Below are 16,400 nucleotides of genomic sequence, written 5' to 3' on the forward strand. Positions count from 1 at the left end.
AAGAGTGTGCAAAGGGTCCGAGATGTGTCTCCGGATACTCCCGTATGGCACAAACGATGTCATAGATGAAGACGAAGACGAAGACGATGAGGATGATGAATTCGACGAGTTTCTTGGTTCCACTGGTGACTCTGATGGTTCACCCTTCACCATTGACAGGTTACCTCTACTACCTGACTAGTTTTTTTTCCCCAGTCTGCACTTCTTCATCTCTTGTCCTATGGTTCTCATCATTCATAAAGATTCTTAGATTTTGTTGATTTGATGAAAGGTGAAACTACACGAAATCGAATTTACAGTATAAATGCATATCCTTTTTTTTTTTTGTTTTGGGTGTTTTAGGAGGTTTTTCAATATTATTGAAGTTTTGTTTCTTTTTTTTTTTTGTTTTTGTAAAGATTTTTTTTTTAGTTGGGTAAGGTTATGACTTACGAGTGGATCATGTGAGAAAATGCCGACCAGACCGTGGTGGTCGGAGGTAGTTAAGTAGAGAGACCAATGAGAGTGGTCCAGGAGGCTACTCAATGAAAAGGACCGACTTATCTTAACCTATATGAAGTCTTTATTATGCTTTCTCAATCTATTTATCCTTAGTGCTGCTTTTTTCTTTTTTTTTTTTTAATTAAACTCCTTCATCATTTCATTTCAACTTACTATATATATATATATTTTTTCATTCTTTTAACCCATCCTGAATTAAAACTTAATCTTTGTCCGATTTTCTTTTCTTTCATTTAATGTTTTGTATATTAGACATTTTTTAGAGATATTTTCTTAGTTGAAATCTGCCAACATCTTTTTTAAAAAAAAAAATTATTGGGTTAATATATCTAAAAATTGTATTGTCTCCACATCATTTATTATCATTTGATTTCGTCTATTAATATTGATAACGGGTAGATTGTCAATTCATGTATTAACACTGAGTGAAATAATAAGTGATAGTATTTACAGTATATATATATATTCTATATTCTGATTTATATGTATGATAACAGAATCATAGAATCCAATTTATTACATGGATTTATTTGTATGTGTTTTGGTAAATGTTGTACGTGTAATCAGTAAGACAAAAAAAAATTGTATCCTATTGAAAAAAATGCTCCAATAGATTTCTATTACTCGTATATGTTTTTTGTTGGTTTCATATAATAATACAGAATAGCTGGAAAGCAATACATCCTATTGAAATTTCTAAGTAAAAGTGAAAAAAAAAAACTTAGAATATACTAATGGTGCGTCGTGCCGAAAAGATTATAGGAGTGGATATGTTTATTTAATCGGAAAGCCTCACCACAAAACGAATATAAATAAAAATGCAAAGCTTCATATCATTAAGCAGCAGAATTAGAAAGTGAGACCAAAAGCAATTTAAATGTATATTATAAGTTTGCGCCGGAAAATAAAAATGTAACTATAAAAAATACAAAGTCAGAAATATAAATAATATAAATTAAAAGTGGCATTTTTTAGAAGTCAACGAAGTTTGGATACGCTGGGAAACTCCGACTCATGTTGGGTCCTTCATGCTATTTTTTTTTCTCTTGCCCAATTGGAATGACAATATTTATAATGTCTTCAAATATGATATTATATTAACAATTAATATAAATATATAAATTACGATAAAAAAAAATGTATAGTAGAAACGATCAGTAAAAACGATTAAAACATCTAAAAAAATTATATGATGTTTTCGAAATTCCATATCGTATTCAAATTTTTGTAGCTCAATTTTAATAACCTATAACAGTCCACGACAATTAGGAATTTATATATGGATCTTGATCTTTTATACTTTTGAGTAGTTGGATTTGTGTTTTGAATGAATTGAAGATAGTGTCTTCATCACTTTTTTTTATTCAACCGAGAGATTGGTGGCTAATTCATCTGAGTGCACTGCCTTCTTCCTTTTTAGTTTTTTTTTTTTTTTTTTATCAAATTGTATAAAATTTATATATAAAAAATATTATAACATTTAGCCACAACCTACAGATGAATCATTGCCCCCAATGACCTTTCACTAATATCCTCCTCCCTACTTATTTGACCTTTTTTAAAATTGAAATAATCAAAGAGAAAATAAAGGCCATTAACTTTGTCCAATATATCCATTAAGTTCTTATTATTGCAAAATGAAGAAAACGTTGGAATTTGCACCCCAGATTCAGTTTTTTTTTATATCACTTTAAATTGAAAAATTGTGGAGAATAAAAATCCGATTTTTTATATTAAATTATTCTTATGGGGGGGTTTAATTTGATGATTTGATGTAAATCTAAATTATCCGTCCGATTCAAATTTAGTAGTATTTTTAAATATTCGATATAACTACAAAGTAATATGCTCTATTAAAAACTACAAAATTACATTTAATCTTCTTAAAACTATAAAATAATCTTTATTTAAAATATATATAAAATATTCGTAATATTTATTAGAAAATATAAATTTATCATTATGTTTTTTTTTGTACAAAATTCGGATTGTAACACTAGCGGATGCCACAAACATGAGATCGTTTTCAAAGTTAGTATACGAGACGGTCGCCTATTCAAAATTATTCTGATATGATTTTGATTATTGGGAAAAAAAATATATTTGAGTATAAATTATTTTTTATTTTGTTTCATTTTATCCTATATTATTGACGAGTGATCTTGTATTTAGTTAAATAAAAATATGGAAATTTAATTTCACTGCTTCAGGAAAATGTGACGTGAAGTGTGAACAGTTCGACCAATTTGAATAAAGAATTCGGACAGAGTATTCTTTGGAGTTTGGAATGTTACTTCTGTTGTTTTCACTCCGTCCATCAAATCCAACATGCTCGGTTCACTTTGACTCTGGTCAACACAAAAGGCGGCCACGTGGCGTATTTTCATTCGTTAGTTCGTTTTTCCTTTTTCCTGTCGGCATCTTTTTTTTTTCCGACTTAATACGTCTCATATGGTTGTTGTGATCATTCAAATGCACGCTTAGACACGTTTAAAACACTAAATAAATATAACTATCTATTTTATTAACCAACATTAGTCAGATGTGAAATAATTTTTAGTAAATTATATACACCTTAAATTTAAATATATGAGTTGTTAATACGTATGATTTCTGAAATCCATTAGAAATCTATTAAAATAACATATCATAAATCTATTATGCTATTTAGTACGTTGAATTTAATATATATCCGAAGTGCGTGCTCCCAATAGAAAGTGTCTTTCATGACCGCCTTGGCTCTCTCTCTCTCTCTATATATATACATATGATTATTCAATTTCATTTAGTTGTTAGAATTCTATTTTTGGTGGGACTTTCTTATTTAATAACGTAGACCTATAAAAAAAAAGTTAATATATAAATGAGATTCAAGATCTCAAAGCCAAAGCCTCTCTATATATATATATCGCCCCCCTCTCGAGCACTATGAGAATCTACACCTTATAAAACATTACTTGTACATCGACATTCACCGAATCAATACACACATTTGTATACCATGGCGAATTTCAGGATGTGGGTGTGTTTGTTATTGATCTGCGTTTTGTTATCGCGTTCTGCGTCTCGGCCGCTGCAGACGATGAACGCAAAGGCAAACGGGAAACGCGGTTTGGTAAGCGAAGCCAAGAAGGTGTTGAAGGAAAGCATGGATAAGCTCATTGGCAAAGGCTTTGATGAGCCCATGAGACTGAGTCCTGGAGGCCCTGATCCTCGCCATCACTAGTCTCCTTCCTATATATATATATATTGGCATGATATATATAGTAGCCATTTTGTACGTTTTATGATTGTGTGTTTTCAGAAAATTTTGATGAGGGAGATGTTACATGATCATATCGTATCGATTCTTGAGAGAGAACAGATTTGTGTAAACCGGTTGGTTTATGCAAAATCTCCTCTTTTGTACCACGATGTTTGTTGTCATGAAATAATCAGTCGTTGTGGTTTGTGAAAAAAAAACAAGTATATTAATACATATATATATATATATATATATATACATATAGTATATTAATGATACGTTTTTGCATGCTTTATGTTGTCACGCACGTACGTACCTAACGACTGAAAAGTGGTGGACTTGCATAATGAAAGTTTTTAAAAAAAAAAGTAAAAGAAATATTATGTAAACATGAAACTGAATAATTTAATTTATCCCATTATATTATGATATCTCGTATATACGACCGGAGAAATTAACAATGGCTAAAATCTCTCCCTCTCTCTCTCTCTCTCTCTCTCTCTCTCACACACACACACACACACACACACACACACACGAGAAAAAAGTGTGGCAGAGAATTGATCGAGGTTCAAAACAGGGTTCTGATTCAAGAACAGCTCAAATTCGACCTCTCGTCTCCTTCTTCCTCCTTTCCACTTTCCTAATTTCTTCCACGAATCGAGCCCTGGAATCACGAACTACGAAACCCAGGTCTTGTTTCTTCCATTTTCTTGTTTTATTTTTGGTACGAGAGCCATGAAAGTGTCAACTCAGCCTCTTCACGAGTTTCTGCAGCTCGTGTTCTGCAATTTCTAATGTGGACATGCCCTCTTTTTGTTTACTCTTACAGGTGCGATGTTGTTATCGTATTGATTGAGAAATCGGTTCATTATTGATTTCAAACTTCGTATCTTTAGAGATTTTGGGTCTGAATCCATCCGTATACATATGCAGATATCAGAGACAGTTTGCTTGTAACGCAAGAAACTAGAAACTGCAACGAAACGAGAAACTTCAAAGATCTGTAGGCAGAGGGTATCTGCAAAATCTCTCCTTCTTCATACACAGAAAGAATCTCTCGTAAGCCGAAGCCATTTTCGTCGCTGTGAACGTCGAAACCACGTGTTCCCTGCACGCCTTTCCCTTCATCTCCAAAACCCTAATCCCGTCTCCGACGACCGAATCCAATGCCTTTACAAGAGATCTCACGTTTGGAGAAAACGTATACCCGAAGCTCTCGTTCGCTACAACAGTCCCGACAATGCTCGGATAATTAGGCGTCACCACGGGTTTCCCACACTGCATTGCTTCTATCAGTGTCAGGTCAAGTCCCTGAAATCAAATTTAAATATTAGGATAATCTTATAAAACATATCATCACGTAATTACCACGTTGATTTTACAATAGAATATTAACTGTATATTTATACCTGAGGCCTTAGAGTCGGATTCACGAAAACATCGAGAGCGTTGTAGAAATCAGAAAGCTCTTCGGGTTCTAAAGCTCCCAAGACCTTAACGTTTTCGCCTAAATCTTCATACCTTTTTCCCCAGGGACCCGAACCCGCGACCAGAAGATAGACTTTTGGGTATCGTTTCGAGATCAACGAGAAGGCTTCGTATAGAAGCGGATGCCCTTTATCCCTCACTAATCTTCCAGACACTCCCATCACTAAGTTACCCTTCTCATCAGGAACTCCATGTTTTTTCCTGAATCTTTCTCCAGCTTCAGGAGAATGCACAAATTTCGTTTCGTCGACGCCGTTGAGAATGACGTGGACGTTTTCACGAGGAAGTTGATAGATGTTAACCAAGATCTCTCCTGCGCTTTTGCTAATGCAGATATGGTGTTTGTAGCTCGGGAAGAAGCTGATCTCATCGACAAGTCTCGGGATCGCTTCTCGGAGATCAGAACCCGAGATTTTTGGGGAATTCTTGCCCCATAAAAGCTCTTGGAACAGCTTGGAGTGTATGATCTCGTACCATATCCCATGCCATGTCACAGCAACATCTCCATTGCGCACCATCTTTGCTCGCCAATGAGGAAGGGCGACACTCTCCGTGTGAACATAATCGAAGAGTTTCTCATCGTTGATTCTGTTGAAGATCTCGAAAGCTAATGAGCAGTTCAGAGATCCATGATCGTTTGGGACGAAGTGGATACGGAGATTCCCGTTATCTCGAAGCTCACTATAGCTGTTTCTTGCGTCGGAAGAAACCGTGAAAACATGAATCTCGTGGCCTCTCGAGGCGAGAGAAGTGTAGAGAGTGAACGCATGACGCTCCATCCCTCCCGGGATCGAACCGATAGGCCATGATTTGCAGAAAACCGCGAGCCTTAGCTTCTCCGAAATGGGTCCAAAGGAGAGTTTGTTCCAAGGAAATGCCAAGTCTCGAAGATCTCCGGTGAACGGAAAATTTTCCGGCGATGAAGTCTCCGGCGACAGTTTGAACCGGGAGAAGAAGACACAGTAATAAGGACAGAAGAAGATAACTAAGGTTAAGATCGCAGAGAACTTGATTGAGAGTGAAGTCGAAGAAGAAGAAATTCTTGAAGAATGATGCCTAAAGGCCATTTCTTTTGTCATGTTATGGTTTCAATAATTGAAAGTTGATTATTTATTTTAATTATATTATTAATTTTTTGCCATAGAAATCGGATCTCCTCGATCTTAGGTTTCATTTTTCAATGGATTGCACATGGCTTTGTTAAATGAATGCTATGGAATATGTTAAATTTAAATATAGTTAGCATTTAATATTATATTAATACCATATTCTTTGAGATGTAGAAGAAATGTGTTCATTAGTTGATATCAGATCCCGTCCATCATCTTCATTGAAATCCATAAAATTTTAATTGTTTTACATAAAAAGTTATAAAGTGTCCCGACATTTTTTTAAATCGACAAATGTTTATTTTCCATCCTTCTAATCTTAAAAAAAAAAGATTAATGTTACTATTTTTTCACGCGTTTGATTAATCAAACGAAAAATGTTAAGCTTTTTTTAAAAAAAAGATTTTTAGTAAAATATTTTATTAAAATCTAAATAGATCAAAGTTTATAGATCAAATGAACGTTGAAATAATTCCTTTGACTTTTTTAGTAAATTTAGGTGATTTTATAAACTTTTTTTGGCAGGTTTACATTGTGAAAGAAAATCAAATATGGATAAAAATAATTAAAGAGCAGACGACAAAAAGGAAACGAAAATAAGACAAAACCAAAACAAAGGGTTGGTTTAATGTCCGGTCTGGTTTAATAGTCAGAGACGCGCCTGAAGAAATTGTATAATCGCATTACACTTGTGTTCTCTTCCTAATTCTGTGGGATGTGCTAAAGCGCGTGTGCCTACGCCTCTCTTCTAGCGTCGCTGCGACTCGCCCTTTTGCTTCTAGGGTTTCTTCTCTGTCGATTCCTTGATCAATCAAGAACCCTAACCCCTCTCTGTTCCTTCGTTTTCCTTATCACGTTGCTTCTACCAAAAACCCTATATAAAACCCTAGATTCGTGTCCCACGCTTAATTTTTCGGGATGGCTTCTGGTCCATTACAAGGTGTCGGAGCTTCGAAACCGAAGCATAGATGGACCGCGAGCGGCAACAAAAGCCAGAGTCGGCCGAAGCCCGCAATGGCGTCGAGACAGGAACGGCCGGTTCCACCTGTTTCTCCGACCAATTCTATTGCATCGGAGGATGATCACCACATGGTGAATATAAGTTTAAATTCGATTTCGAAGCTCGAAGTTAGGAACTTGAAGAGGAAATTGAAAGCTGAGCTGGATGAAGTTCGGAGCTTGATCAAACGGCTCGAGCCCCGTGAAAATGTCTCCGGAGGTCTCGGGGACATGCCCAGAGCTGATGCTAAGAAGATGAAGGCCGGCAATGGCGGTAAGAAGGGTGGGTTTGGTACGGACAAAGGTATGGTTCAGATTCTCAAGAACTGCAACAATTTGCTTACAAAATTGATGAAGCATAAGTTTGGTTGGGTTTTCAATGCACCTGTGGATGTGAAGGGGCTTGGTTTGCATGATTATCACACCGTTGTTAAGAAACCTATGGATTTGGGTACTGTGAAGACTAGGTTGGGCAAAAACTGGTATAAATCGCCATTGGAGTTCGCCGAGGATGTGAGACTTACCTTTAACAATGCAATGTTGTATAACCCCAAGGGCCACGAGGTGCATCACATGGCCGAGCATTTGTTGAAAATGTTAGAAGAGAAGTGGGTTTCCATTGAATCACAGTATGATATTCTTAATCGGAGTCGTAAACCTACCCGTGGTTTTGAGTTTCCTGTTCCTGTTTCAACAAACACTCCTGTCGTGGATCCATTACCTGCTCCGACTCCTTCCCCGTCTCCTCCACGGGTTGTCGAGAATTGGACATTGGAGAGAGCAGAATCTATGACGACACCTGTGGAACATGAAACAGTCACTATGGTCTCTGAGAAGCCAGAAGAGGAACAACAAGACAGAGAAGAAGAGGAGAGAGAAGAAGAGGATGACGAAGAAGCTCCCGGTACGAGGGACCTGACATTTGAAGAGAAACGGAGACTCAGTGAAGACCTTCAGGACTTGCCCTTTGACAGACTAGAGACTGTTGTTCAGATTATAAAAAAGAGGAATCCCGAACTCTCTCAGCAAGATGACGAGATCGAGCTGGATATCGATAGTGTTGATCTCGAAACACTTTGGGAGCTTCACAGATTCGTGACAGAGTACAAGGAGAGCTTGAACAAGAAAAAAGAGGATCATGGTTTTGGTTCAGAAAGAGACGCCGAATCGGTTCACAATATTAATCAGGAACTGGTGAGAGCCCGAATGACTGTTGGTTAGTTACGTCAATTGCTTAATTCGGTGATTAATATCATCTTTCTCTTTTTGCATTCACAGAGTGTCGTAGCAACTGGTACTGGGACATCGAGAGTTACTGAATCAGGTGAGATTCAGTTTGATAAATCATGTCGGTTTCGGTTCGATGATCGTGTATCTAGATATATTGTTACCCAAAAGAACCAAAATCAATAATTCTTCTTTACTTTAAAAGCAGGCAGAGCAACACCACCTACGAGATCTCCCGTTCAACGAGAAAACAACCTTAGTGGATCGAGTAGTTCTAACAGTTCAAGTAGTGACTCGGGTTCTTGTTCTAGTGGTAAGCATGGAAAATGCTTTCCATTCTCGCCTTTTGGGCATTACATTCCGGAATTAAAGCCGAGCCTATACCCATGTTTTTTTTGTGTGCAGATTCAGACAGTGACAGCTCCTCAGGACATGGATCTGATAAGGGGTAATTAGCCAATAACATGTGAAAGTGCTTATAGCTTAGGTGAGAGCCATCATGTTGTTGATTTCAATGTGCATCTCTATCAATAGCACAATTAGATTTGCTTGCTAAGTCATGCCTTTTGTATCACACTCCATCGGATTATTTCTGGTTTTAGGTCTTTTAACTGTACAGAAAAAGATGAACAATTTAGGTAACTCGCGTCCTGCTTATATCATTAAATGAACAGCCTTGTTCTTTTCTTAAAAACCTCTGTGGCCTCCATAGCTGCCATCCACTCTGTGGCCATCGCTTGAGATAAAAGAGGAAAAGTAAATTTTATTACAGCAACAAGGCTACTAGAAAATATGACTGGCGAGGGACTGAGTACTGGTCCGACCGTAAGAATCTGATCTTTGGATTTGGTGGCTACGTGTAAAACAGCCACTTGACTGATGCTTGCATCTAAAGCTGTTGGTTCATTGAACGATCATTATGGATTCGTTTGTCCAGCATCAAGGACAAAAGCTAGAAACGTACGACAGCTAATGGTCGATTCATCGGCTCCTGGTTTTAGATGTCGGTCCAGACTTCTTTAGGTCGCGGAGTTCTAACCCTCTCCCGGGCCACACGCTGATCAGTATTCTTATGCTAGGATCTTCGATGCAGATCCTAGATGACGTCAAGATCGAAGTTTTTGAGCTATATCATAATCAGTGTTTGTATCTGTTGAAAATACATGTGAACAGAGCTGCAATGTCTTAAGAGGGACTGTCTCACCCGTTTTACACAGGGAAGAGCTGCCCTTACCTGGACAACAAAACACTTCGAGGCCTGGTTCTTGTTACCAGGTCTGGAGATGGAAACCGAGCTCTCGTGTGACCTAATGAAACTCAAGGAGTGATATATCGGTACCTGTTTCAGGTTTGAGGCTCTGAAACTTGTCCAAAGAAATCAGGAGCTGGGAATGGGAACCAGGCAGGGACAGGAACTGTCCAACGAGTTATATCCTACGGACAAAATCCGTCATAACTGAGGCACATGATCAAACCTTGGAGATGTTATGCAGATAGTTAAAGAGTGAATGTACGCCACATTCTTGAACATTATCCAATTGTCAGAATACAGGAAAAGACGGTCATACCATACCACCACCGTTTACGGGGAACGAACGAAAAGGGAGGAAATTTGACCAGGATCATGGAAAAGGGTTTTAACAAATTTGACCATTGAGAAAAAAAAATCGAGTGCCTGAGAGGGTAGATGGTTCTTTACATTGTGTAATAATAATAATAATAAAAAAATCTACAACAGCTGCCAGTCCGAATCTTCTTCTGGTGCAGGCGGTCTCTTGGTATTGTCAAGATCAGACCCCATGGATGCATCCCCAAACCAAATCGCGATCCTTTCATACTCTTTCTCTCTCTGTCTTTTTGGGGCTAAAGCATCCGCAATCTTCTTCTGTCAGAAAGATAAACAAGACATAATTTAGAACCCAAGTCTGATACTTCTCAGAACAATCTGTGACAAGAAAGTGTAGATTCTGGACAGCAGACACAAACACACATCTGAGAGAGAGAGGAAACCTTGAATGATCTGAGTTTTCTCGTCCTATGATGCACCGCGTAAAGCGCAGCGTCGTCAACGGCTGAGAGTTCTTCTCGGTCTGCCATGTCGTACAATTCGATTGTTTCCAATGGAGCAGCATCATTCTCATCATCACCGAAATCCTGATTACCTGCACATTAGATAGATTTTGCTCAGTTCAAAACTACAAACAAAGAAAAATGTACAGAAGATGATCTACTAAAAAACTTATCTGCCACAAATCTCACATTAGAAAACATAACTAAGATTATATATAAAGGACATGGCATTCAACTCATGAACTGAGACAACCGAATTTTCTAGCGGGCAAGATAAAAACCATAGCTTGACAAATGCAATGAGCAGAATTAAAGTTCAGAACGAGATTAAGGGAGACACCAACCAATCGAAATTATGGGTCTCTTCTTCACCATATCTTCTATAACAATAACAGCAGGAGCCTCTGTGACAACTTGGACTAGATTTGAATCAATCAAAGTATGCCCAGATGAGCATACGGTATCAGAATCATTACGTGGTACTTCTGTCCTAACTCTCCCCGAAGAACTGCATATTAGTTGAGCTTCTGTAGAAGAACTATTGCTCTGACTATCATCAGAGACTCTTCTATCTATGTCTTGTAAAGACGCTGGCCTTGCGAGGCAAAGAGAAGTTACCCCCGTCTCATTGTTATTACCAATCGATGGAACTCTCGGGCGTGTTTCTTCGTCACTCAACACTGCTTCTGATAGCTTCTCATTTGAACCGTTTCCATCAACTCGTTCATCCGAAAAGGTGCATTTCGAAATCTCCAAGTTTTCATCTGAAGGGTCACTGCAACTTGGTAAAGTAAGATCACCATGGCATTGCTGCATATCAACAGCACCAGAAGAACAATTCTCCGAGTCTTCCTTTGGTTCATCACTAACAAATCCTAAGCCTTGATCATCAACAGGCACTCTGATACAAGTCTGCGCAAGAACAGCATCTAACTGATGTAATAAAAGGAAATGCAGACGAACTCATAGAGAAAGTAAGATCACAAGCGAAAACCAGAAACCGGCAAGAAGTACCTGAGCAGCAAAATTATCCACCTCCACAAATACAGCTTCTAATTTCTGGTAAATATGACCAAACCATGCTATTCCTTTCGATTCTTTATCCATGGCTCCAACAAGGGCTATTATTACACTGCAATCACCATTTTTTTTTTCAAAGCTTGATCAAATAGGAAAATTTCCAATTAGGATTCCGTCTCGAACAGTTCAAACAATCGAAAAGGAACAAAATAGTTTTGCACTTTGAGGTTTGATTGTGTTAAAAAACAAAAAAAGGGAAGAACTTTTACCGACGAAGAGATCTGAAAGACTTGAAAGATCAATTGCTTGGTCCGAGAAACAGGAATTGACTTCAACAATCCAAATTTATGTATATATAAAAAAAAAACAATTCTTGGGTTCTGTATTCAAACCACGAAAACAACAAGAAACTCGCACATGAATCGGAGAAAAAAGGCACAGGATTGCATGAACAGAAATCGAGTTTTGGAGAGAAATCACAGAACAAGAGGAGAAAAGAAACCCCCCAAAACCCAAATTAAGCAGTAGCAGCAGTACCAGAGGAGGAGACCGGCCGAAGAACGACGTAATGATAAAGCAGAATCTCCAACAGCTTTATATGATTTTATCTATATATACATATACGGCACGTACGATTTTATCTATTAAGGAAAAAGTTTTAAAGCTTTTGTAATTACCAATCAATAATCAACATCTAATTACGAGTTGTAAAAAAGTCTTAGAAACGTTGGGCCTGAGTATGACCTCTTCATCAGGCCCAATATAAAATCAATAGGCCCATATACGACAGCAAGGAATGTGATTATGACATGATCACAAGTATTCCTTTTTTTTTTAAACTTTCCTATCCAATGGATCTGAATCATTTAACCCATTGAAAATCCAACACTAATTTCACAAATTTACCCCAGTAAAAAAGACTAGAAAAATCTACCTGGGTAAATAAAAACAACAAATGACACCTAATTTTTCTTTCTTTTTTACCATTTAAGAACTAAAACAACAACAAAAGTTACATGCAAGAAAACTCATCAACGTCCCAAAAGTTACTTACCTAAAGTAATGAATGCTCTTTCCGTCGTTAACCGAATGAGCCGCGGCACTTCTCGTATCTACACAGACACTTCCTTCGACCCCCGGCCCCGCCCCCACGTGAAACCCCATAATCGTACGTCAACTCCGTCATCGGAGGAATGTGTCGAACGGCAAAAAAAGCGATGTGGATGAATGATTTCCGGTTGCGTTCATAAACCATCGGCTGCCATAAAACATTAGGGCAACAACTGTGGTTCATGAACCGGGCAATGTTTCCGGAATTCTTGGCACTGATGACGAGCGGCGATGGAAGATCAAACTCCTCCGGAGTTTCCTCTGAAGCATACTCCACTAGTTCAGGTTCACAATTCCACCTGAAAGAGTTATAAACACGAGACGTATCAAACATATATTCATCTCCTTTGTCTTCCTCCCTTAGCCCGTCATTGTCTTTGACTTCACCGGCGTATTCGCAAATGAAAGAACCAGCACGGATAGGATCCCAGGAACGAAGGCCCCAACCACGATCTTCCGTCTTAAACATTTCAGTGCAGAGTTTCAATCCCGTCTGGATAACCTTGTTTTTGCAACTGATATGACATGGACAGGTCGGACCACATTCATATATCATCGGCCTCCGAGATACAAGGATCCCATTGGCATAAGGGAGATCACCCCAATTTCGTTGGATGCACGAGCAATTAAGATTTCCTGGTGCACATGAGTTACGACAGGTGCACTCAACTGCAGGCTGAGTCGTTTTGAAGAATTCTGAGTACCTTAAGGTTGGGATATAAGTGAAATAAGCAGGCCGCTTCTCGTCATCAACGCTGTTCACAAGTGAGACAGGCACACTCTCGGCTCCGGACGTGAGATCGGGAAGGATAAGCCCAGTCCTCGTAGTCAGACCGTCCCTCCACTTCTGAACTGATTTCCAGACAGCAAAAGTAGAAAGCTGCCCCGGTTGCCTCACCAATTTATATTTGAATGTGTTGCAGCCAGATTTCCCCTTCTCTACCCAAGATTCTCTGATCGACAAAAGTCCGTCATATATATAGATCTTTGTAGTTTGACAATTCACATCTCTGACTCCTCGTATGACTCTTACAACATTGTCATTCTTTAAGCTTCTCTCTAAAGCGAGATTGCCTCTTTCAAGCTTCTGATCAGATGCTTGCCCGTTTTTGTCTGCATTGCCATCTTGCCCCACTGTAAATCAAACAGTCAGGATCCTCGGCATCATCACCATAATGTCCGGATGAAACAATGCTGGTTGCAAAAGTATCTTCTTCAGCCCCACCCTTAACAATCGTATAGTCAATGCCGGCCATGGTCTGGAAATGAAGTCCCACCAAACACATCTCTATCCGGAAATAGAAGATATCGCCCACCTCAACTCCAGGAACAGCCCCCACTCTCTTTTTCATATTTGTGCGGGAACCCTCTGCTCATCAAAACACCTGCCGCTTTAAAAGTCGCGCGCTTTGCATCTAATAATTGGCTAAGCCGCCTCTTGACTGCGTCAAACCGCATCAATAACTAAGAACTGTTTCCCTATTTCCATCTTCTTGTTCTGCTATGCTGATCCCACTGTCAAAATTCCGATTAGAACTTTCCTCCTGCCTACCAGAAGCCGAATTAGGCTCTTTGTTAACGGTCTTCTCCTTCTTCTTCAGATTAGTTGAGCCCTTTGGACGACCAGGTCCTCTTTTAGAGCCACTAAGGCCACTTGAGCTGCTAGGGCCACCAGAGCTGCTCGGGCCATTGGATACTGCAGGTGCTCTAAATGATCGAAGAGGTGGAATAGATGAAGGAGGTGGTGTGTTCTCAGTCTGATTGAGATCGGGAGTATCTTGCGACGGTTTGGGTGCTCCAAATGGGAAAAAAGGTGAAAACCCAGAAGGAAAAGAGCCGAAAGGCGGACCACACACAAAGGGAGGACCTTGATTAGCATTTGGAAAGATAGGTTTCAATGTCCGAAGTGGCTTCACATCCAGCACCCTCGACTTGTCAATATGGTTAGAATTCGGGACAGTATTGACCCCTTGACCTCTTTCCATGGGAAACTATCCTGTCAACGCAACAAACAAACAAAAAGTTCTCAAATTAGTGATCACGACGAAGCTTCGATTAGCATGAAAATATTTTCATCCCACTTGCCTGTTTCGCAAGCTATGGAATATGATAAATGTCTAAAAGTAGCACCATTTACTGAATCATGGCTCTCCGAAACACCTCGTGTAGTCTCCTCATCCTGCAGCAACAAAAGTTACAGTTGAGACAGCATTAGTAACACTCTGGAAATCCTACAGAGATAATGTCAGCAATCGAATTCACATACTCTTCAAGCCGGTCTCTTGAAAGCCATTCACAATAATACATTGGAAAATCGATCCTTTTCATTCCAATTGTTAAGTCTTGGTCACCCATCAATGGAAATTAAAGAAAAGGCACGTAAATGAACCCTAAAAAGAGAAACTATAACCCACCAGATCTCGAGTTCTTATGTCAATAAAGCAAATCTCTTCCTTTTACATCAAGATGGAAACTTTTCGCCTCGGTTCGCAAAGCATCAAACCTAACACAAACCCTAAACCAAGAACCACGAAAAAATACTAAGTATCAGCTTCCTCAGACAAAAACAAAAACATGATCGAATCAAAAGCAATACAAGTACTTCAAAAGGCAGCAAAAACAAAAAATATGATCAAATCAAAAGCCTCGATTCCAAATGGGTAAACAAGAATTAGGGTTCCAGGAAATCGGGAATTCGGATCATGACGTACCTGAATACAAATGGGTAAACAAGAATTAGGGTTCCAGGAAATCGAGAAGCGCGAGAGAGCGAGGGGAGGGAAATGATGAAACAACAGAGATGGTTTTCCCGGGAGCGCTAGCAAGTAGCAACGTGCTCTTACGCTTTTATAAAGCACCTGACCGACGCCTGCTGACATTGCTGACATAAGCAAGACGTGTCGGAATAACCACCACCGTTGGATAGTACAATCATAATCTCCACCGTCCATTATGCTATTAGAGAGATTTTTAATCCTATGGATTTGTTTCCTTTCTCTTCCAATCATTTATTTACCTACTATGTAGCAATTTTACATTTATGATTTTGCCAAAACTAGAAAAACACAATTAGAAACCCTAAAGGATATCTGTTATTTTTTGTATTAAAAATATTTTTTTAGTTGATATTATATTAAATATTTTAGAGAACCATTTGCTGTTAAGACCATATAGCAATGAACTACTTGGTGCGAAAATTATATGATAAACTTCTTAATAAGTTTTAAATATAAACAATTATATACATATATTTGTGAGATAAAATATTGATAACCAGTAGACTACCTCATATTTTTTTATATATTAACTTATTTTATGTTTTAAAAAATACTATCTTTTAAAATCTTAGATTTGTAACAAAGCAATTATATATGTAAAAACTATATTTCTTTCATCGTGTCATAATAAAATTCAACGTCTATCTACGAATAATTAGGACGTAAAATAGTTTACCATATCAAAAAATGAGTATAATAAAAAAATTTACATATTTGATGATGTTACCATATTAATTGTTTGAGGCCATTATGGAATATTTCCTTTCTTTGGGGTTCTTAATGCAATTTATAGTTTTTTGTTTGGACTGTCTATGAATAGATTGGCCCAAGCCCGTTTAAATTCCGTAGGGA

The 16,400-nt window shown here is 38.2% G+C and overlaps 5 protein-coding genes and 1 pseudogene across 7 annotated transcripts in view; 3 read left to right on the forward strand and 3 right to left on the reverse strand.

Annotated features, from left to right (window-relative positions):
• Window positions 1-579, forward strand: part of LOC104813294 (uncharacterized protein ycf45) — a 4,585-nt gene extending 4,006 nt beyond the window's left edge. The window contains exon 9 of the mRNA XM_010540862.1: window positions 4-579. Coding sequence (XP_010539164.1) covers window positions 4-181 — 178 coding nt within the window. The 3' untranslated portion in view covers window positions 182-579. The remainder of the gene's footprint in view (window positions 1-3) is intronic.
• A 2,923-nt stretch (window positions 580-3,502) lies between these two features.
• Window positions 3,503-3,727, forward strand: LOC104812200 (CLAVATA3/ESR (CLE)-related protein 1). Its single transcript, XM_010539236.1, has one exon. The coding sequence runs from the start codon at window positions 3,503-3,505 to the stop codon at window positions 3,725-3,727; it is 225 nt and encodes a 74-aa protein (XP_010537538.1).
• Window positions 3,728-4,647: 920 nt separating this feature from the next.
• Window positions 4,648-6,303, reverse strand: LOC104812201 (phosphatidylinositol N-acetylglucosaminyltransferase subunit A). Its single transcript, XM_010539238.1, has 2 exons — window positions 5,158-6,303; window positions 4,648-5,059 (listed from the first exon to the last, which is right to left on the reverse strand). Exons 1-2 carry the CDS (start codon window positions 6,301-6,303, stop codon window positions 4,742-4,744), a joined length of 1,464 nt encoding a protein of 487 aa, XP_010537540.1. The 3' UTR covers window positions 4,648-4,741.
• A 758-nt stretch (window positions 6,304-7,061) lies between these two features.
• On the forward strand, window positions 7,062-9,213 carry LOC104812202 (transcription factor GTE5, chloroplastic-like). 2 transcript variants are annotated; one of them, XM_010539239.2, is made up of 4 exons: window positions 7,062-8,538; window positions 8,623-8,668; window positions 8,777-8,884; window positions 8,977-9,213. In XM_010539239.2, the coding sequence occupies exons 1-4, from the start codon at window positions 7,264-7,266 to the stop codon at window positions 9,021-9,023; spliced, it is 1,476 nt and encodes a 491-aa protein (XP_010537541.1). In that variant the 5' UTR covers window positions 7,062-7,263; the 3' UTR covers window positions 9,024-9,213. The 2 variants fall into 2 exon arrangements, with proteins under 2 accessions (XP_010537541.1, XP_010537542.1); XM_010539240.2 differs by having other exon boundaries at window positions 8,780-8,884.
• A 990-nt stretch (window positions 9,214-10,203) lies between these two features.
• On the reverse strand, window positions 10,204-11,835 carry LOC104812203. Of its 2 annotated transcripts, none has more exons than XM_010539242.1 (4): window positions 11,656-11,835; window positions 10,986-11,553; window positions 10,582-10,733; window positions 10,204-10,453 (listed from the first exon to the last, which is right to left on the reverse strand). In XM_010539242.1, the coding sequence occupies exons 1-4, from the start codon at window positions 11,746-11,748 to the stop codon at window positions 10,301-10,303; spliced, it is 966 nt and encodes a 321-aa protein (XP_010537544.1). In that variant the 5' UTR covers window positions 11,749-11,835; the 3' UTR covers window positions 10,204-10,300. The 2 variants fall into 2 exon arrangements, with proteins under 2 accessions (XP_010537544.1, XP_010537543.1); XM_010539241.1 differs by having other exon boundaries at window positions 10,204-10,456.
• A 684-nt stretch (window positions 11,836-12,519) lies between these two features.
• Window positions 12,520-15,547, reverse strand: LOC104812204 (annotated as a pseudogene).
• Window positions 15,548-16,400: the final 853 nt, after the last annotated feature.

The sequence above is a fragment of the Tarenaya hassleriana genome, unplaced genomic scaffold, assembly GCF_000463585.1.
Source record: "Tarenaya hassleriana unplaced genomic scaffold, ASM46358v1 Cleome2, whole genome shotgun sequence".
NCBI lineage: Eukaryota > Viridiplantae > Streptophyta > Magnoliopsida > Brassicales > Cleomaceae > Tarenaya > Tarenaya hassleriana.

Bases quoted from the DNA above. Each gene is read 5' to 3' on its own strand.
- LOC104812200 (XM_010539236.1), top strand. From the start codon at position 3,503: ATGGCGAATTTCAGGATGTGGGTGTGTTTGTTATTGATCTGCGTTTTG.
- LOC104812201 (XM_010539238.1), bottom strand. From the start codon at position 6,303: ATGGCCTTTAGGCATCATTCTTCAAGAATTTCTTCTTCTTCGACTTCA. The intron at 5,060-5,157 runs GTATAAATATAC...ATTTGATTTCAG, and splicing joins ATCCGACTCTAAGGCCTCAG to GGACTTGACCTGACACTGAT.
- LOC104812202 (XM_010539239.2), top strand. From the start codon at position 7,264: ATGGCTTCTGGTCCATTACAAGGTGTCGGAGCTTCGAAACCGAAGCAT. The intron at 8,539-8,622 runs GTGAGAGCCCGA...TTGCATTCACAG, and splicing joins ACAATATTAATCAGGAACTG to AGTGTCGTAGCAACTGGTAC. The intron at 8,885-8,976 runs GTAAGCATGGAA...TTTTGTGTGCAG, and splicing joins CTCGGGTTCTTGTTCTAGTG to ATTCAGACAGTGACAGCTCC.
- LOC104812203 (XM_010539241.1), bottom strand. From the start codon at position 11,748: ATGGATAAAGAATCGAAAGGAATAGCATGGTTTGGTCATATTTACCAG. The intron at 11,554-11,655 runs GTACTTCTTGCC...GTTCTTGCGCAG, and splicing joins TGGATAATTTTGCTGCTCAG to ACTTGTATCAGAGTGCCTGT. The intron at 10,734-10,985 runs GTTGGTGTCTCC...TCTAATGTGCAG, and splicing joins GAGACCCATAATTTCGATTG to GTAATCAGGATTTCGGTGAT.